We start from the raw sequence: 22691 nt of genomic DNA, 5'->3' as shown, positions 1-22691 counted from the left end.
AAACGTATTTATTGACCTAATTGTATCAAACGTAGCACATGCTTGTATCAGAAGTCATTTACAGGACATGAAATAGTAGAGTAGAGTCGAGTGCTTTTACTGTCTGTCAGCTTACATTAATGCAAACACAAAAACCTATACACATTATTGCACATTAATGAGAATCAGCCGTCCAGCTGTTCACACTTGCACACACACACACACACACACACACACACACACACACACACACACACACACACACACACACACACACACACACACACACACACACACACACACACACACACACACACACACACACACACACACACACACACACACACACACAGACTAGCAGCAGTGATTGAATATGAATATGAAAGGTGTAGCATACTGTAGTCCAAAAAGCAAAGTAAGGTCCACAAGGAATGGTGCTCTCCCCAGTGCTGTTCACCATCTATACGACTGACTTCGACACCTGCCACATGCAAAAGTTCTCTGACAACACTGCGATTGTGGGGTGTATCAAGGATGGGCAGGAGGGGGAGTACAGGGGACTGGTGGAGAACTCCGTCAGATAGTGCCGGACCAACCAGCTGCAGCTGAACGCAACCAAAACCAGAGATGGTGGTTGACTTCAGGCGCTCCAACCCACCACTGGTGCCTGTCTCTACTGAGGGGGAGACAGTAGAGACAGTCTGCACCTACAATACAAGTACCCAGGGGTGTATCTGGACAATAAACTTGACTGAGCTGCGATTTCACATGCTCTCTTCATCTAAGCATGCTACTTCCTGAGGAGATTGAGATCCTCAATGTCTGCAACAGATTCTTTACCCGTCTGTCATGGGTCATGGCCAGTGTGCTCTCCTATGCTGTGGCCTGCTGAGGCAGTAGCATTAGGGAGAGAGATGCTGATTGATCGTCTATAGACAGACTGGTGAGGAGAGCTGGGTATGTGGTGAGGACTGAACGGGAGACTCTCATTACTACAGCTGAGATGAGGACCCTGAGCACACCGGACTCTACACTGGACAATGACAGCCACCCCCTGCACCTAGTTTTTGCCAATCAGAGGAGCCTGTTCAGTGCCATCCCCTGCAGGACAGACAGGATGCTGTTGAGTCTGGAGGTGATAAAGACATGAATTAATGTCTCTGCGCAGCGCACTAAGCCCCCCACACTTGGGTTTGCATGCCCATGGGGACCCAGGTTCGAGTCGGCCTGGGTCATCTCCCAACCCTACCCCGTCTCTCTCTCCACACTCACTTCCTGTCACACCTATGTCCTATCCAAAATGAAGTCCCAAAAAGCCCATAAAATATCTTTTTTTTTTAAATAAAAAAAAGAATGAATGTCTCTGTAGCTGGGGTGGAAGCAATGTGCCGCAGGTGTGAAATGTTTTGTAGGTGAAAGAAGGATGTTGTTGCTTACGTGATTGGAAGGAGAGTGTGGGGTCCATGTAGATTCCAAGGATTCTGACTAAAGGAGAGGGAGTGACATACTGTCCGTCGATGCAGAGTGAGTAGTTTTGAAGTTTCGTGTGTAAGCAGTTGCAAAACCGTACAACTGGGTCACTGTCTGAAGGACTAAGATAACAATCATATTGCTTTACAGTACATCTCATCCTAAAAAAAGAATAAAGTAGAACAACTACACAGTACACCTATACGCCTTCAATGCTGACAGCATCATAATGCAAAGTATGAGGATCACTGTCAGACTGATTTCATTGTAAACAAAAAGACACTGCTGGACTGCATACTTCACAAAGGCTGTGTGTGTGAATGTGACATGGTACAGTAATTGATACAGTGTGTGTGTGTGTGTGTGTGTGTGTGTGTGTGTGTGTGTGTGTGTGTGTGTGTGTGTGTGTGTGTGTGTGAGAGAGAGAGAGAGAGAGAGAGAGAGAGAGAGAGAGAGAGAGAGAGAGAGAGAGAGAGAGAGAGAGAGAGAGTCTGTGCATGTAATTGTGTACTGTAAACATCTTATAGTAAGTGTAATGTAATTATTGAATTGCGTGTATGAATGTTTTTTTCTCAGGCTCATGATTAGTATGATTAGATATGATTAGTTCACTGTCTGAACAAAAGCAACGAATGTAGGAAGAAGGCTTTCCAACGAAAAATACATTAGCAATGATAAAGTGTGAAAATACTGGACAGCGCCATTTAAGGGGTGAAAGCCCACATTGTGATATAGCACTCCACAGCACACAGTGCACCCTGCACACAACAAAATTGAGTTTATGCCTCACCTATGCAAGGAGGCAGCCTCAAACGGTGCCCCAAGTGGAGGAGGATGGAGGATGGATGGGGGAGGGCATTGGTTAATTACTCGCCCCACCAACCTGACAGGTTGGGAATCGAACCGGCAACTCTTTTAGCTACAAATCTGATGCCCTAACCATTTACCCATGACTGCCCAATGCGATTCATGCATCTGCAGACTTACACATGGCAAAGACTCACAAAAAGACAAAGAAGTGACTGCTAAAATGACGTCATAAATCAGGGGTGGGGAACCTTTTTCATTCAGAGGGCCACTTCAAATTGCCCCAAAGGATGTAAAAGTCCTCAGAAGGCCGTATACTATGAACACAAACCAGGATTTCCCCCTGAACTTCAGGCCTATATTACAGTTTTTCTCAATTGGTTTTGTACAGTTCTCACAACAGAATAATGATTCTCAAAAGTCTTTGTTCAATTGTGACTTCCTGGTGTTACCTGTGCACATGGTCAAATCAGTTTCTCATTGTTTTCGGCATATAGCAAATGCTCTCGTCCACCATGCCATGGCTATGTACAATTCTCAGTGATTTCGTACATTATCAATTGCTTTTGTCATATCACTCAAAAAGCTTTGTCACTGAATGCATGAAACTATCTCAATCTTATCTGATCAATGTAATATAAAGCAGAATTTACAACATTTCCCATCCAATCTAAACAACATTTCGCTTCAGAAAAGATCCTCAAGAGTGTACTATTCAATTGACAACATGAGAAACTGATTTGACTAGCTTGTCCATACACTATGACACAATGACTAACCATTCTGCTGCCACTGATACGTTCATTGACACAAAAACTTGGTTTTGAAAGACAAATTAAGGGTTTTGAGCAAGAGACTCGGTTTTGCAGGTTATCCACAGTGTTTTGCCATTTGTTAAAGCTGTTTTGAGAATGAATATTGTGTTTTGCAAATTGCAAGAGTGATTCAAGAAATGTACAAAACCAATTGAGAAATACTGTAAAGGCAGCCACCTTTTCAACCGACCCACCTTCTATAGGTCCCCTGAATATAGCTTAATTGTATTGCAAATGGAATTTCTAAGATCCCTTTACAAAATATGCCATATTTCAGATGCATAATATTAAAATTATGTCGGGGGCCGGATGAAACAGCTTCAAGGGCCGCACATGGCCCTCGAGACATAGGTTCCCCACCCCTGTCATAAATGGACATCTACTGTGTAGTCTTTGACAGCAGGTTCAGAAAAAAAAACTCAGGTCACTGCCTTAGAGAATGATTGTTTATTTTACCGCCACCCTTTTCTTCTAATGAGCTATGATTAGATACGATAATTGCCAATCTGTCACCGGAATTTGACTTACAGTATTTTATTCTAGGCTCGCACAAATCACTCAGAGATATATGCATGGATTTTTTCAGGCCATACAGGAACATAGCCATACGATTTCAGATGTCATGACATTAGACTGTGTCCACAAAAAAATAAAAGGAACACAAAAAACCAACAAGTATTCAAGGTTCTTTGAGGAACCATTTCATGAGATAGCATAATTTACAATGATATGATGGTCTGAAGAAGTAAAGAGTTGATTTAGTAATGTATACCGAATAGACTATAGACCGCATTCCACATTATTACGCAATTGACATTTTTCGCTGTTTCTCCAAATAATCAATATAAATGACAGTCGTCATAATTTTCAAGTCATCAGCCATTAGAGTACAATTAAAGCGTTTTTGAATGAACCTCCCAATGATAACGGTATTTTTTAAAATATTAAAAAACTTAAAATGCCCAAAATGCTCTGTTCCAAATTATTACGCAAAACAGGGGTGCATCTCTCAAAGGGCGAAGTAGCTAGTCGGTTAGCAACTTTGCAGAGTAGATACTATAAAAGTTGCTAACTCCTGTGTCTCGAACGTTAGCACACAAAGTAACTACTGCTTGGAGTAATGTGCACTCTGAAGTAGTGGTGACTTTGAAAGTGAGGCGCCTCCTATCTGTATCTCGACAATGAAGTTGAAGTACAGCTGGAGTAGATCCATTGAGTCCAGACATCACCTCAGCCACCCCAAGTAACACACAGCGCTAGTCTACTTCAGAGCGTGACTCCACCCATTAGCTAAACTTGTAGTACATATTTGACCACAAATGTGTCAATATCTTTTAATCCTGTGGTGCAAAAGCGATGAAAATCAATCGACATGCACACAAAGTGATGATACAGCTGTGAGAGTGTTCAGAACACAAATTCACGTCATGTCATTTGTTCGTGAAAAAAAACGTCATATCCTTGGAATCTGATGAATCCCACACTAATAATATACTTTTAGCTGTATGCCGATTGAATTGCGTGTCATTTCGATGTGTAATTTGTGAAATATTTAGATAAGAAAGTATTGGCTTCTCCCGGAAATGCGCTGGATTACGTGTCAACTACTGAAATATTTTTGGCGCGAATTTCATTTCATAGCCTAGGGGTATTTACGCTTGCCTATCAATGGGAAGACGCGAGCCACGCGGGTTCGAAACCAGTGTGCAGCATGTTGACAACAACTCGTGAAATCGTGTTTTGGACCCTACAGTGTAACACATTTTCCCTTGGCTGCACGTGTGTGTTGGTAATGCATAACATAAATTATCTATTTCTGCCAGATATTTCCAAAATTGTGGCACTGTAACCATGTGGATTCGAACTGGTGTGGCTTCTGTTTTCCCATTGGGATGCAAGCGTGAATACCACTAGGCTATGGAATGAAATCTGCGCGAAAATTTCTCAGGGATATGACACTTTAACAGACGATTTTCTGGGGGTAACCACAACTTTATTGTCCAAATATTTTACAAATTACACCTCGGAATGAAACAAAATCCAATCGGCATGCAGATAATACTGCATTATTGGTGCATTATTGGTGTCAGATTGTAATGCCACGGCCGTGTTTTTTCACAAAGAAATTACAAGGTGTGTTGTGGAGGAAACAGCGGAGTCACGGTGTCGTGACATCCAATCAAATGTGCTGGTGGTGGTTGTACATTATTGCTTTCTACTTCACGCACTGAATTTAGGAGGAAACAGCTGAATCATGACTCAGCAATCATGCATATCTCTTGTTGCTTCTTTGGTCACGCACTGCAATGCCAAGAAAGTAAGTAGCGGCAGAGAGAGTTTATGGGTAATACGAGAGAGGAATCTCGCTACTTTTTCCGGGTGGTACTGTCCACTAAGTGGCGCCATCCAGACAGCGCAGAGGAGCGCCAAGGAGCGCAGAGGCTGTTGAAATGAATGGGGTCGCATGGAGCTCAACCACGATGCTGCCATTGCTTTGGGAGAGAATTGGTATCATCGTTTCATTTTATTTTTCCAAAAGGCAGGATAGATTATCCTTTCAAACAGCAGTTAGTTTGAATGTTTAAACTTGCTGGATCTTTGTAAAATACGTCTTTATTGTCAATATGACGTCACGAGTGGCTTCACACACTGCGTTTAGATTGGTCGGCCGGCTGCATTGCTGTGATCACGACGACCGTAAAGCAATTTTGTTAGCAAGATGCTAGCGGAGCCTGACTCATAAATGCCAACGCTGTAGGAAATCAGAAGGACATACTTCCCAGGTTATTGTACATTTCATTGAAATCCACATTGGTTTCTCAGAACTTACAGTAATATTGTCAAGTTTCAGCAGACAGCGAGCACAATTGTCAGTTATTAGCGCCAGCCTTATGAGCTCTGCTGTCTCGACAGCGCTCCCTAGGTGAACTGCAGGCACGGGTTTGAGGGCGAGATTCAACACTGTATGTAAACCCACTGTGGTAGCGGTGTGGACTCAGGAAAGCAGCCGCACTACTTTTGGCTTACTGTGGGAATAGTAAGGTTTCGAGAAATGCACGGATTTCGCCTTGAAGTAAGTAGATAACTACAAAGTACGTCTGTAGTTCAAAGCTAACGTTCCAGAATCGCACCCCAGCTTTGTAGTGTTGTTATCCAAATTACTTTCTTTTTTTCCCATTTACATCAAAACAGTGGGCATTTGGTACCATCTAAATTACATTTCAATGTTCAAAACTTGGTTATAAGCTGTAACTGGAATGTTGCATTTAACATTGAAGTCAATGGCAGGGCATTGCATGGGAATTATGGAAGCCCAGATATCCTTGATGCTTTGCTCTCAGCTGTTTTTGTTTGTTTGGTCTGATGACCCACACTTCACTCTTCAAAATACCCGTAGATTTCCCTGCCACGTTTAGGTGCTTTGAAGGTGATGACGTTCTAACTCACCAGACATAACATCCCATTCGTTTTCAATGGGGTTTTATGTCTGGTGAGTTAGAATGTCGATACCACCAAAGCACCTACAGGTGGCATAGAAATCTACGGGTATATTGAAGAGTGAAGTGTGGGTCACCAGACCAAACAAGCAAAAACAGTTGAGAGCAAAGCATCAAGGATATCTGGGCTTCCATAACTCCCATGCAATGCCCTGCCATTAGGTGCGATCGAGCTGTGTTAACGCATGCATGCGCATTTACACAGCAATGCACCCTGGATGGAAAATGCTGCATGACGGTTAGATTTCCTGTCAAACTTCGAAATTTCGTCGACGTTGCGTTGACGAGGTGACATGTCACATGGTGTAAAACTATCGCGGGATGAATGCGGCTGCAGTCAGATCTTGCAACCTCTGCAGTTGCTTATCCCCTTCAACGCTCGTCGGCGCTCGTCGGCGGACTGCCTCCGAGGTCACGCGTCCATGAACTGGTTGGTCAACAACTCACTCACGTGTGTAGGCCTATATGGGTCTTGTCTCACGTTTGCGCAGGTCCCCACTTCAGCTCCTCCTCACTGCCTGTCCCCCCACTCATCACACGTGGTGTGTTAGTAGAGCAAACCGGTGCGAGCTCATCGTCTCGTTCATATTTGTGGCCGACTTTAAATGCGCTGTATTTAATAACACCCACATCGTGACAACAAGTTCTCGCTGATGTCCGTTGCGCAACGTCGACGCTCGCAATAAAGTCGTATGCGCTTATTGACTTCAATGTTAAACGCAGCATTCCAGTTACTAAGACAAAGAGCTTATCACCAAGTATTGAACATTGAAATGTAATTTAGAAGGTACCAAATTCCTATTGTTTTGATGTAAATTGGAAATTTGGATTACAACACTACAAAACTATTTTGCCTAATAATGTGGAACAGAGCATTTTAAGTTTTTTATTATTTAAAAAAAATACAGATATCATTGGAAGGTTCATTCAAAAACGTTTTAATTGTACTCTAATGACTGATGACTTGAAAATTATGATGACTGTCATTTATATTGATTATTTGGGGAAACCGCAAAAAATGTAATTTGCGTAATAATGTGGAATGCGGTGTAGACATTAGAAAATCCTGTTTTCTGTACATGCACCTGATGTAAATTTGAAGATTTTTTTAAAAAAAAATTTGGTACAAGGAACAAGGAAATGTAATTATATCAGTATAGGTGTGTGTGCAAAACTGGCTCACTCCGAAAACTAAGATAACAGTCATGTTGTTTTACGTTTCCTTCTAAAGAAAGGGGAAAAAAATACACCTATGCCTTCAATGCTGACAGTGTCATATTTATTAATGCAGTATTTAGTCATGCAGTTTAGGTGCGTCTGTCATCGTTCCAGAATGCAGGGCTTGTTGTCACAGATGGCATCTGATGCAGTGGTATGACAGCACCCTATGAAACAAGTCTTTGTATTCTGGTCCTTTTGCTTTCGTTTCAATGCCTCTCTTCCTGCTTCACAACAACTAAGGGGTTTCACCCTCACGTTTCTCTCACGTTTCTCTTCCTCCTACATGTCAGTTTGTCTGAAGATTTTTTTGTATGGATGACACTTTATTTCAGAGGGCTTCCTGGTTACCCTGGGATTCCAGCTACAGTCTTAACATCCCTATCGAATGGCAATGTGCATGCTTATTTTGAATATATACGTACGTACCTGTATACTGTATATATTTGGGGCATTTTTGGCCTTTATTTCAACAGTGCAGTGAAGAGTTGGGGATTAAGAGACGAGGAAGGGTTGGCAAAGGACCCTGGTCAGAATCGAATCCGATTACAGTGTTGCATAGCTGTACAGCTGGTTGTATCCAAATATTCTCTATAGCATCTGGTTCATCTGGTTACACCATTTCTATTGTGTTATGTATGTATAGTTCTTCATATAATACATAATTATTGCTTCTGTAGAGTAATATCTCTGGGTTGTTAGTTCCATCTGTGCAGTATAGTACCATCTGTCATCTAATTTACCCTTGGTTTTCCCCCTCTATTGTGAATGTACCTTCTGCTACCATTTATCCGCACAATTTTAAGCTAATTTTGTGGAATTAAACACTTTATCTGTAGGTCTCTACATTATATTCGCTAGATTTCACTTTTAGGTTTTGGAATTATGTGGTGCCACAGTGACCTCTAGAGGACAGAGGGGAAGATGGGCAGTTAAGAAATTCACTGCCTATATAATAGGCCTACTATGAATGTCTGAACTATGGCAATCAATCGATCAATCGATCAATCAATAAATAAATGACATCAACATCAACATCAACACTGCAATCTTGTATATGTTGTCCCTTTCATTTATTAAAATAAAGGCACAATAATTACCAAAAAATTAACAATGTTCACAATCATCATCATCACTGTTATTGTACTAAAAAAACTGTAAACAGACTTTATCTTTGTATCATAGACTGATAATGTATACTATATAACAAAATCAATTTATGTAGAAAAATAGAGCTAATGTTCATCTCAGACCAGAGTAAGAAACACCCTCACAGCTCCATAACTCATACTGTTGAAACACACAGATACATTGCATAATCTAATCCTAAAGATAAAAACAACTATGCATTGCTCTAACAGTAAGTCTGGTTTCTTGTTAAGAAATTAAGGTGTTAAGAAATATGGTGACCTAACCAAATGACAGGTTATGTGAAGTAGCACCAGGGAAGTCAGGGTGGATGGCCTACCTTCAGCCATCTGATTTGACATAACCAAAACCAGAAAAGAGGCCATCCACAGCTGATAAAAGACAGATCTATCTCAACGTATATAAACAGAAATTTGATTCACTAACACCTATCCTACAACTGATTTCAGAAAAGTGCTACTGTGCAGGGTTTACGTAATAATAACAAAAACAAAACTGTAACATTGAATGAAAAACATTATTTGTAGCACCATTTTGTGTCTAAACTAAATTCAAGAAAGATGTATATATATATTAAATCATCAAAACTGGCATGCACACTAACACATTTATAGCACAAGGTTGTTACAAAAATGCACCATATCACAGGATCAAAGTCCTGATTAAATCCCAATAAAGTCCAATATAGGTCACTTCAACTAAATAATAAAAATGATTAGTACAGTGTTTGCTAAGATGATCATATTTCTCAGAATAAAAAGCCTACAAAATAAAGCACACACCAAAGTCATTTAAAGCTGATCAGTGGGTTTCTTTATAGCATCTTCATCGGAATGATATAGTTTAAGTTTATACATTCATAAGTTTGAGTCTCTGTGTATATACTGCTATAGGGGACTGTAGGCCTGGAGCTGGGAGGGCGGTCAGAGGTTCACAGACGGCTGACTGTCAGACGCTGAGGTGAGACACTGCGGTTCAGACTAGTCATCTAGGAGAGAGAGGGGGGGAGGGGGGGGGGTTAGTGGGGCAATGAGAGAAAACAAAAATGCGGAAGCAAGATCTCAAAAGGAGGACATATATAGTTAATTAGCACAAGTGTACATTTTCAAATTTGTAAAGGAGTAATGCAGAGTGTTAAAATGGGGTGAAGGGGTTCTATGGAAACCTGCCAGCGATCCTGCAGTCTAATCTGGGCCTAGTGTAAGTCCATTACTGCTACATGGAAGAGCTACTTGCCACCATGACAGAAGCCAAAGTGCTGTACTCACCCTCATTGCACCAGTGGCATGGATTGCATAGGGGTAGCCATGAGACAGAAAAGATCATCTTAGCTAATGCATACATTCACTTCATTAAGGCTTTTAAAACTTAATGCATCTCTTTTAAGACATTGACCTTGTATGAATGAGTAGCACCACACAAAATAACAAGGCAGCTTAAAAGGCAACTTAAAAGGCTTTATCATGTTGATAATATAGATGTGATGCCTTTCTTTGTGCATATGCTAAATTAACAGCTGACATTGTTCTAGTGACAGCAGTGTGTTTGGATATGCTCTCAGTCGTCATAGAAACTTACGAGCGTGCGGGTGGGGCTTCCAGAACGAGAGCGTACAGGGCTGGTGCTCCGGCTCCTGCTCCTCCACTGCATCACAGAAGGCAGAACACAGAAAATACAGTAGAACTCAGACAACATTGGCACAGTAGAAACTCGGACAAACATAGAACATTGGCGAAACAATATACAGCAAAACTCATGAAAAGCAAACATTGGCAAAACAACAAGGAGTAGAACTCAGAACGCAGAACACAGAAGATTGGCAAAACCACATAGTACAAAGAAAACAGTAGCAGTAACGTTATAGATTAGATATAAAAGTTTAATATCTTTTTCAACCAGAAGTTTAGTCTACATTATACAAGGGCATATTGCCCACAACAGCTAACTGCTCGTGTCATCAAACCTGTCCAAAGCGATAACTGTACTTACAGTATGCACTAGTCCACTACAGTACACACTAGTACACTACAAACCTTACCAGAACGCCCCTCCTCATTACATGTACCTGTGTCTATTTGTCCACCAGTCATTACAGTAAACCTTACCAGAACGCCCCTCCTGGTGACGGCCTCTCCCTTCACGATGACGGTGTCGTCCTCCACGAGGGCGGGCCACACGTGGTACACCACCAGGGGCGCCGTGAACTCCGAGTCATAGCTGCGGCGATACCTGCAGCCAGCATCAGCAGCAGGAGGAAGAATAAGAAGAGAGGGGAATCACTCATAGCCTCTTTGAGCAGATGGGGTCGCCGGCGGGCCTATTTACTTCTGTATTGCTGAAAATATTCAACTACATCATAACAACATTGCTATGACATTACCGAGAGCCTTAAAGTGATACTGTCCCATTTTTGGAAATAAGCTTATTTTACACCTTTCCTTGAGGTAAATAATAGGGTTTTACCGTTCTCTTGTACTTTCGACCGTTCTGTAGGTATGGCAGTGCAAATTTTATCTCCAAGCTAGCAGTTAACATTGAGTCCAATGAGACCAGCTGGCGGCTAACTGGTCTCATAGGACTCAATGTTAACTGCTAGTTTGGAGGTACAATTTGCACTGCCATACCCAGAGAACGGTTGAAAGTATAGGAGAACGGTAAAACCCTATTATTTAACTCAAGGGGATATGTAATATGAGCTTATTTCCAAAAATGGGACAGTACCACTTTAAGTAACAGATTAAGACATACCCATTACAGTTTTTTTGACAGTAAGGTTATAACAAAGGGGTTAAAGTAGTAAAGGTCCAATGCCCACATGCTGAGGTGATCCAGAAAACAGAATAGATGAGTCACCACTCACCACTCTAAAAAAGCAACAAATCTAAGTCCACCAGTGTGTGGAGATTTATTTATTCTGATTTCTGGGAATTGCTCTTATCGCAGACCACTTCACTCACTGTCAACGACACGGATGAGGGATTGTGTGTGTGTGTGTGTGTGCGCATGTGTGTGTGTATTTACTGTATGAATGTGTGCATATATGCGCTTCTGTGTGTGCATACATAGACATCTGTGTGTGTGTGTGTGTGTGGATAGTGTATGGGCAATACAGGTGTAACAGTACATTTCTGCATCCTATCATATTTCTATGTGTGTTCTATTTTCCATGTTATGTGCATTTATTTTTGTTATTTATGTCCACAATATGGGTAGTATTGTTCTGCTACGGTTGTACTACGGGAGTTATTGCAGTTTAATTGATTAGGGTTCCCTTTTGGAATGTTAAGAAGGAGGGACGTTTTGAAGGGGGGACCTGGTGGAACCGTTTTACCTCAGGGAATGTTTTGGAATGTAAAGTTGTTGGTCAGCCGAATAAATATTATTAAACTCGGTAACCTGTGTCTTCCCTCGCCTCGTCTGAACTTGGGTGCCTTATGGTGGGTAACAAACTTTTAAGGGTTACATAGGCATATGTGTAGTATACGGATAGGCAGTCCTTCTCACTTGGTGTCGTTGTAGAGCTCCCCGTCAGTGCTGAAGGCCAGGTCGAGCGGGGGGTCCAGCGTCTGCATGGAGAAGGCGATGCGGCACACCTCCCTGATGAAGCTGCTGATGAGCACAAAGTCCACCTCCGCAGGGAAGGCAATGCGCGGGTTCACGTTCATAGCGTTGATGACCACCTGCAGAAACGCACAGTTAAAGGCCAGTTACACAACAGAGCGTGGCGTGACACCAGCGAGAAGACGGCGGTTGTTCCGCCGAGTCTCGGGAAGTCTTTTCTACTCTGCCTTTCACACTGTCCGCATCTGCGTGCACAGCCAATCCTGTTAAACCCTGCATAGACACACACAGTGATGTAGTGGAGGGAAGCCATTGGATGCCCATAGCGCCCAATGAAAAAGGTACTACTGAATGTGCATGAAAAACATGTCTGCACAACGGAGAAAATAGTGAATAGGCACTAACCTACGACGATGGCAAGGCACTTGTCTTACGATCAGATAACTCTGTGCTGGTTATCTGTACAAGTTTGTGGTGGGTTCTTGTTTTTTTTTTAGTAAGAATACAGTCTACCTATCCCATTAATAGGCGCATCAAGGGCAGTACTACATACAGTCAATCAAGAAAGTATTCACAGCGCTTCACTTTTTTCACATTTTATTATCTTACCGCCTTATTCCAAATGCTACAAATGAATGTCTATTGTCAAAATCCTACACAAATTATTCCATTATGACCATGTGAAAAACAAGTTGTCTTGACAGTTTTGAAAATGTATAAAAAATAAAAAACAAAGAAATCATATTTACAAAAGTATTCACAGCCTTTGCTTAATACTTTATAGAACCTTTGGCAGCAGCTACATTCATTTTTAAATTTTAAAATGAAAAGGGATTAAAAGGGAGGTCATCGGTGTGTGTTTCAACCTTTCTTTACATTGAAATTTTACATTTTGAGTCTGCACCTGGCTAAAATAGATGGGTGTGAGTTTTGAATGAAATCCTATGGAGAGTATCATGATCTGCTTCTGTAGTCACAGTGCATGTTGACATGCATGCTTCTTTAGGTGTAATTCAGATTTCCAATGTTGATGGTATTCATACATCCCCAAACCATGTCAGTCCCACTACCATGCTTGACTAGCCAGATGATGCACTTTTTTGTAAAACTCACTTGTTTACCACCACACATGCTTAACACCATCTAAAGCAAATTTGTTGCTGTAAGATAATAAAATGTGAAAAAAGTGAAGCGCTGTGAATACTTTCCGGATTGACTGTACAACCTCCACAATAGGAAGGAGTGTGCTTACGTCAACGCTGCCCTGGACGTCATAAAGGTCAACGTTGCGGACGATGTAATCAATCACAGAGTCCTCAAGAGCGTCCGGATCCAGGTGTGAGGGAGCCAGGGTCTTTCGCACCCGCAGCTTGAACTGCCTGAAGGCCAGCTTAGCAGCCTGGAAGGCCTCCTACAGTATAGGATAACACAGAGTTTACATTACATTACAATTCTATCAACTGTACATTACATTATATTACATTATACACTACATTACACTTAGACAATTTTAGTTTTATCCAAAGTGAATCACAGTTGTTAATATACAGACAGAGTCAAACAGGTTGGAGCGGATTCTGCAGTGTTTTCTTTTCAATATCCTGATGTGAAAGCAACTTTTGATATCTGTTTTTGTGAGATGTTAAAAATAAAAACGTAACGCATCATATAGTATCGTATTGTATTATAATATTGTTGGTTACATTTCCTGGAGCAATGTGGGGTTAGGTGCATTGCTCAAAAGCATAGTTATTAGCCAGTTAGCAACTTAGGTAGTTGTCAATGGGAAATCGCATTGCAAACAACATAGTAGCAAACATAGTTAGCAACAATGGCTTCGAGAAATGCACCCCAGCCCATGGATAAAGGTTTTGGAGACCACCCACCTTATGGCCACTGGTATATGTTTTAAACCAGTGGTCCATCATATCAGTGAGAGACAAAGCCAGGGGCGGCCAATGGGCCAAAAATTGTCCAGGACAGTAATCCAGGACAGTGGGTCTCATGTTAACCAAACGCTACTCTCTAATGTTTTATTTACACACGCCAAAACACAGAGCTCGTCTCACCGGCGGCCCCTTTCACACACTCATAAGGAAACTGCCACTGGCTAGTGTAGCGCCACAGCACAACCATAGGGAGGAGTATTGTCGCAAACAGCTTAGACATTGTCTACTCCATACTGTAGACCTTTCTCCTTGGGACAGCACAGAACAGAAATGTGATATCAGGTGAAATTGAAATTAGATCTCCCCCCCTGCCCCCAAATCAGTCAACATGATATTTTCTGTCATGCGCATACATGTGCATACATGTGCATGTGCCTGGTACCTACCTATGCTTTACAAATACATTTTGATTGTAAATCAAACTCCGTAGCCCCTTAATGCACGGCATACCTTCTGAGGCACGCTGTAATAGACATTGAAAGTTAACTACTATAGTACTACACTACAATGACAGTGCACGGGACCCTCAGTAATACATTACGACTTGGTCATTGCCATTCTGGTAACAGGTCATTTATAATGCTGTGTCTTAAGGGGTTAACCTCTTGCTGCTCACTGGCAGCTCATCAGCAGCAGAGAGAGCACCACCATTTGTTCCGTGGTGGCTTAACCCATTTTTAGTCTGATGCTGCATACAAGCTGTTCGACCTTTGGCGCCTGGAGCGACATATACGCTGCATTCAGGCTCTAGAGATTAGAGGTTTTTTACATTTAAAAATATGGGTATGTTAGAGCTGAATGAACACATTCTAATGCAAGATCCTAGCTTTTAAATGCACCTTATTCCATGTATTTATGTGCTTGGGAGACTGAGATATTTAGCTTTTAATAGACAGAGGGCACCTTTTCCCAAAAAGGGCTTGGGCATTCAGCAGCGTTTTTTGCAGGTGCCTTAGGCTAAAATGGGTTTACAACCACATTCACCACTATCATCATCATCATCATTGTTAGTGTACCGTGGTGGCTTAACCCATTAACCACTAGCTCAGTAGCGGCAGAGAGCATCATCATCATCATCATCATCCTCCTCATTGGTAGCGTACCGTGGTGGCGATGAAGATGATCCTCTGCACGGTCTCCAGGTCCTCGACGTAGCGCCGCAGCAGGCTCTGGGCCTCCAGCCGCTCCGTGGCGTACAGGTCGCTGAAGCGCGACACCAGCCGGGCGTGGCGGGCAGAGTTGGTGAGCTGGGCGCGCGTCGGGGACTCGCCACGCACCGGGCTGCTGGCACGACTGCGGCGAAGAAGGGGGAGGGGGCTCGGGGAGCGACTCCTCACCAGCCTTGGAGGGAGGAGATGGGAAACCATGAAAGCCCATTGGGAAACTCCAACTCCCATTGTCATTGTGACACAGCACTCCACAGCACACAAGTGAACACTGCACATTGCACACAACGAAATTGCATTTATGCCTCACCCGTGCAAGGGGGCAGCCCTCAGTGGCGCCCCATGGGGAGCAGTGCGGTGGGACGGTACCATGCTCAGGGTACCTCAGTCATGGCGGAGGATGGGGGAGAGCACTGGTTGATTACTCCCCCCACCAACCTGGCGGGTCGGGAGTCGAACCGGCAACCTCTGGGATGCAAGTCTGACGCCCTAACCGCTCACCCATGACTGCTAACCATGATATGAGATAATAATAACTTGACTTAACCTTAAACTAACTTAGTAACTTAATAATAATAACAAAAAATTACTTTAGCATAGCACAATTCATACAAGACATGCAGCTCAGTGTGAAATAAAGAGACGAATTACAATAATAAAGACATACATTTCTGGAAGGAAAGAAATTAAGACAGAAAGAAAGAAAGAAAGAAAGAAAGAAAGAAAGAAAGAAAGAAAGAAAGAAAGAAAGAAAGAAAGAAAGAAAGACATGATGAGAAACAAAGGAAAGAAATGAAGAAGGAAAAAGAAAAACAGATGAAGAAAAGGACACCAATTGTGTGTGTGTGTGTGTGTGTGTGTGTGTGTGTGTGTGTGTGTGTGTGTGTGTGTGTGTGTGTGTGTGTGTGTGTGTTGTGACTCACCTCTCCTGCAGCATGGTCTTCTCGGATGCCAGGATGGACACCTCGTCTCTGAGGATGCGGATCTGCCTCTCATAGTCATCCAGCGCCTCCAGCCTCCTCTTGTACACCTCCACCTGGTCCTGTGCCGAGCGCAGCCTGACACACACACACACACACACACACACACACACACACACACACACACACACACACACACACACACACACACACACACACACACACACTTGCACGCACACGCACGCACACACACACACACACACACACAAAAAAATAAATAAAATGTGCAGACCATGTAAACACAAATACACAGTATATTACACAGCAATGGGGCTTGTAGCCTCTTACTGCAGATGGGGTCGCCGGCGGGCCTATTCACTATTTGCAGAAAATACTTAACTACATCAAAACAGCATTGCTATAACAGTACCGCCATTACAATTTTGGTGACTGTAAGGTTATAACATATGATCTGCACAAAGGGGTTTAAGATGTGATGGTGTAACCATCCCTTATGTTGCTGGTACACTGACACTGGCACGGCCAAAGTTCATGTTTAGAGTAAGTCATGGCACACCCGAGACACCATGGACTTCTCTCCCCTTCTCTACAATGAGTAATAATACAGTACATGGAATAACAAACACGTAAAGACACATGACAGAAACACATGCTACACTCCATAGGCACTCTATAGTCACAATAACACGTGGGGCGCCACTGCGTCTGACTCACTCTGTTCTCAGCTGCAGTATCTCGTCCTCTGTGGCCAGCATGGTGGTGGCCGACTTGGTCTTAGTGTCGTCCAGGGCCATCTTGGCATCCGCCAGGCTGGACATGCAGAGGAGAGGAGAACCTGGTTAGACTGCTGAGCTCTAGTGCATGAAGATGGCTACTATAGCATTCCAAATAGTCATAGCACTTGATTTGATTTTATTTTTATTTTTTTTACACATTTTTGTACATTTGATTTATTGTAGCATACCCTATACTTGGCCTTCTACCTCAAAGTTACACATTATCTTTTATCTTCATTATCCGCTAAATCTATCCCTTCCTCCCTCCATTCATCCATCCATCCATCCATCCATCCATCCATCCATCCATCCATCCATCCATCCATCTTAGTTAATTACTGGTAACAGCACATGATCTGTAGCTGATCTTGTAGTCTTGTGATAAGGAGAAGAGGAGGGTGCTGGAGGAAAAGACGATTAAGGAGAAGAAGAAGAAGAAGAAGAAGAAGAAGAAGAAGAAGAAGAAGAAGAAGAAGAAGAAGAAGAAGAAGAAGAAGAAGAAGAGGAAGAAGAAGAGGAAGAAGAAGTAAGATAGGAGAAAAGAGGAGAAGGGGTTAAAGGAGGAGATGAAGAGAAGCTAAAGAAGAGGAGGATGCAAAAAGAAAAGGGTGAAGGAAGAGGAGAGGGTGAACAGTGTGTGTGTGTGTGTGTGTGTGTGTGTGTGTGTGTGTGTGTGTGTGTGTGTGTGTGTGTGTGTGCGTGCTACTGACTCCTGTCTGACAGAGTTGAGTTCCAGGCGAGTGGAGCACAGCTCCGTCTCCATCCTCTGCTTCTCACTCTCATGGGACACAGCCAGCTCACGCAGCCTCCTGTCCTTCTCCACAGAGTCCTGATGAGGGGGGAGAGAGAGAGAGAACGAGATAGAGAGAGAGAGAGAGAGAGTGAGAGAGAGAGAGAGAGAGAGAGAGAGAGAGAGAGAGAGAGAGAGAGAGAAACATCAGAGATCACCTCATGTATCATGCACCAATGGCAACACACAAACAGAAAATAGCGAAAACTTGTTTCCATTGTGGCTCTTGGACAGGAACGTGTGGGGAAGAGTAGAAGATGTGGAGAGTGAGACACACATACAGTAGGCTACACACAAGCACAAACACACTCACACCACGCACACACACACACACACACAAATGCACACAACAGCTGATTTACCATACATTTTACCACAAGCATAGACATATGATACAGTACATGTATACAGTAGCTATACAGTATGATATGATGATATAGTATTGTGTATGTCTATGTACCTGACTTACCTTAAGGGTAATATAAATCTAGTATGCAGTACCTGAATGAGATTAAGAATAGTATATGTGTGTAGTATCTAGTACCTGAATGAGATTAAGAATAGTATATGTGTGTAGTATCTAGTACCTGAATGAGATTAAGAATAGTATGTGTGTAGTATCTAGTACCTGAATGAGATTAAGGCTGGTATCGGTGGTGACGGAGGAGGAGGCCAAGGAGAAGCAGGTGCCCAGCCAAGGCAGCAGCCGAGACTTCAGGGTCTCCACACCCGCATAGTGACCACCTGCACGCGGGAACACACATCAGTCACATCAACCAGGGTGCCAAAGGCAATGTGTTTGTTTGCTTCCTAGAAGATTCTTGCAACTTGATCTGTGACAACGCCGGTGTGAAGTACATACTGTACTTATCTTGAGGAATATGGAACATATTAGAATAGAATAGAATAGAATAGAATAGAATAGAATAGAATAGAATAGAATAGAATAGAATAGAATACCATAGAGTAGAGTAGAGTAGAGTAGAGTCATAGATGGTTGCTAAGGGTTAGAAAATATCTCTGGTAGAATAGAATAGAATAGAATAGAATAGAATAGAATAGAATAGAATAGAATAGAATAGAATAGAATCACATTGTGGCACACTGTCAATCTTTGTTATAGTTCAGCCTTTGTTTTGTTTGTAAATGTATTGCTCAATAGTGCTCATTCTTCTCAGTGATTAATTCTGTACTTTCCCCTGTACTGTTGTATTAGCCAGGTCTTGCAGGTGCATACACACGACTTCACAAAGAATGGCAATAGGAGGACAAACTCTTTCATGCAGATGGGATCAATCCTTGATTCAGTATTTGCTGAAAACTACATCATAACAACATTGCTATGGATTTGCAGAGAGTCCTCAGTAATAGATTAAGACATGGTCATTACCATTTTGGTGGCAATAAGGTTATAACAGAGGCTCTGCACAAAAGGGTTAAAGTCAACAAAGCAAGGGATCGAGATTCCATAGTGTAATATTCATCTAGAATACAGTGAAAATTAATTGGTCTAACTACAATAGTAATATAACTAATATACTGTGTAAATAAACACTTTTAATTTACCGCGGCAGTACAAGTGGGCGTTTGTAATACATTTACTCCAGAGGGGATCTTAGCTGACATCACTCCAACACAGACATAGACTAGAATATCTTTGAAGACAGGCAGAGTTGTATGGTAGTAAGTAATCATTACATAACTTGCAAATAATGTCTTACAGCAGTGAAATAAATCTCAGTTTACAGAGTGTTTGCAATTTTACAACTTAACATTGACTGCAGAAGGGGGCCTCAGCAAACAGCACTGCAACAGGAGACAGTAACCAGGTGACAGCATGATTTGTGGCTCAGCAAGTCTCTTAAGGTCATTGTACAATGGAGGGCTACTACAGTAAGAGGGACATGGCCAACAGGACTTACTGATCCTGGGGAAGAATAGACAACCTTCCCCGTACAAGTGTGCCATTAGACTAATGAAGTAGACTTACAGGGCAGCTCACACATGAGCCACTCAGAGCGTGTGACAACAATGAATGCAAAGGAAGAACCGGCTCATCTTCCCCTCTGTAGTAGGCCTACAGTCAAGTAGAACCGTAATGAAGACTCTCTCTCTCTCTCTCTCTCTCTCTCTCTCTCTCTCTCTCTCTCTCTCTCTCTCTCTCTCACTCACACACACACTCTCTCTCTCTCTCTCTCTCTCTCTCTCTCTCTCTGGTTTGTGTGTGTGTGTGTGTGTGTGTGTGTGTGTGTGTGTGTGTGTGTGTGTGTGTGTGTGTGTGTGTGTGTGTGTGTGTGTGGGTGGGTGGGTGGGTGTGTGTGTGTGTGTGTGTGTGTGTGTGTGTGTGTGTGTGTGTGCGTGTGTGAGAGAGAGAGAGAGAGAGAGAGAGAGAGAGAGAGAGAGAGAGAGAGAGAGAGACAGAGAGACAGAGACAGAGACAGAGAGAGTGAACTAGATTGCGGCCTAGCAAGCCTGCCCACAGCACTGGGTATAACAATCAAACTGGCATCATTAATATTTCTGTCTTGTCTCCATACCCTCTCTGGCTGTCTGGCTGAGTATGTTGAAGAGCTGGCCTTGGAGTTTGGAGGTCAACTCCACCAGCTCACAGCAGCGATTAAGGTTCTGGTCGCATGAGATCACCTGAGGGATGTAGCACATTACAGAAGATCAGACAGAACCTGAATACCTCACCATGCTGAATGCCTAAGCTTTTACATTTGATTCAGAGTTGGAATGCCGAGCAAACTTATAAATCTGATTCATCTGCTGTTTTGTACAATCACGGTTGCTGACAGCTTTGGTTGGGCCCAGGACAAAAACATCTGAAAGGGCCCAATTCTGTTCCCCTTCTGTCTTCTTTCCTGTGTACAGTTAAGTGATAAGTGGTCTACAAAGAGATGGGATTTAGAACTGCACAGAGACTGGTCAAAACTCCCTTTAATCACGTTATGTTTATAAACCGGCATGGTAATATTCAGTGTCAAATACAGTGTCTCCATTAACTCAGTCACATGCAATAATACAATGTAAGTGATAGTTCAAATGTAATTAGCCATTTTGTATCACTTTTAAGTGATTTTATTCATGGTTTACTCAGTAGATTTTAAAAGCAGGGACGGGCTGCTTTTAAAATCTGCTGCTTAGTCTGGAGTTTTGGGGGCTTGCGCAGTGCAGCCATCCCCAGGATTGCCTTGAATGACTGACTGAACTGTCACCCTGGCAACCGGCGTCCGTAGTAACCAAACTTTGCCGTAAAAGCAACGTCATAAAAACAAGTAGGCTATAGCTAGATCGAGTGCACTGCACTGTTTGTTCAGCATTCCAAATCTTCCTGGATACAATTCCACTTGATTAATCCGTAACCTAGAAACAGACTACAGTGTGGTTCTACTTTTATGTTACAGCGACAAATAGGCCTAGGTTTCTAAACGGCAGGGCACTGTGCGTGCGTAAAACTGCAAATAAAAATATCTAAAGCAATACGGTTGTTTTTTTGAGTCATACACAGCCCCCCTATCCCAAATACAAGTTCAGTTGACAAAGGTGAGAGAGCAAGTACTATCGGATAGCCGTCACTGATTTAAGCAAGAGTCTACGTAAATAATTCATTCATTGTTGGCCAACTTGCATGATAGTCTTTGTACCACGACTCTAATTTCTGCTGCAGAAGGCTGAAGGATGATGAGTTCACCAGCCTCCGTAGACTATCTGCCATGTCCGGTTTATTCACTTCTAATCCAGCCAAAGGTTTCCCGACCGTCCCCCCTTGCAGCACCAGGACTTTTGTTAATCCTTGACAGGCGCGCGCTCTGTATTTATAGATTTCCCGTCGTAAAATAGGAAAAGAGAAAACTTCCCCTGCCCTTGACGTTCCCTGATGCTAGGGACGCTCGGCACCATCCGTTGTGGCAACGGCAAAGTTTAATGGGCATGAGCAGGAGAACAGTCACGTTTCTTCATGCTGATGGATCTACCGTCCGTCCGAATGCGTCGCAGGTGCTGCTCCATTGTGACAATTTACCTGCGCCAGCTCGGGTGCTGACGGTGTCTCTGTGATGTAAACGAGACCACTGAAATGCCATACCAGGCCACACGAGCGCGCGCTCGTGGGTGTGTTGGATGTCACTAATGGGTCAATATGTCTGTGATGGAATTGCATCCCAATTGCCTGTATCTGTTATATGTTACTGTATCAAAATGGAAACGTCCCTGCGATATGAGATAATTAACGCCAAATGAAGACCATTCCATTGCACTCTAGTGTCTAGCTTTGGAACAACACGTCATACAACAAATAAAGAAACCACTCCTTCATGTAGTGTAAATTAGGGTGGAAAATAATTATTTTGAGTTGAAAATTGAAACACGTCCAAACATAATATGAACTATCACTTTTAACCAAATGGTCTATTCCCATTGGCACCCCGCTGGTCAGCATACAGTTTATATCAATGGGCATCCTTTATTTGGAATTTCCTTTTTAGGAGTCTCATTGTAATATCCCGGTTGGCTCATTTTAGAAGGGGACGGACCATTCCCTCAGTTGCAAGTTTACATCTTTAGCACTTTA

The 22691-nt window shown here is 42.6% G+C and overlaps 1 protein-coding gene across 1 annotated transcript; it reads right to left on the bottom strand.

Moving 5' to 3' along the window:
* Nucleotides 1–9725: 9725 nt before the first annotated feature.
* On the bottom strand, nt 9726–22107 carry spata18 (spermatogenesis associated 18). Its single transcript, XM_063200194.1, has 12 exons — nt 21750–22107; nt 20656–20761; nt 18747–18862; nt 18039–18157; nt 17267–17362; nt 16535–16669; nt 15549–15786; nt 13749–13907; nt 12440–12615; nt 11041–11164; nt 10514–10579; nt 9726–9923 (listed from the first exon to the last, which is right to left on the bottom strand). The coding sequence occupies exons 1-12, from the start codon at nt 21834–21836 to the stop codon at nt 9867–9869; spliced, it is 1479 nt and encodes a 492-aa protein (XP_063056264.1). The 5' UTR covers nt 21837–22107; the 3' UTR covers nt 9726–9866.
* Between the last annotated feature and the right edge of the window lie 584 nt (nt 22108–22691).

Source organism: Engraulis encrasicolus, chromosome 6 (assembly GCF_034702125.1).
Source record: "Engraulis encrasicolus isolate BLACKSEA-1 chromosome 6, IST_EnEncr_1.0, whole genome shotgun sequence".
NCBI lineage: Eukaryota > Metazoa > Chordata > Actinopteri > Clupeiformes > Engraulidae > Engraulis > Engraulis encrasicolus.
Note: the sequence above shows the minus strand (reverse complement) of the source record. Positions and strands in the feature narration are given on the sequence as shown.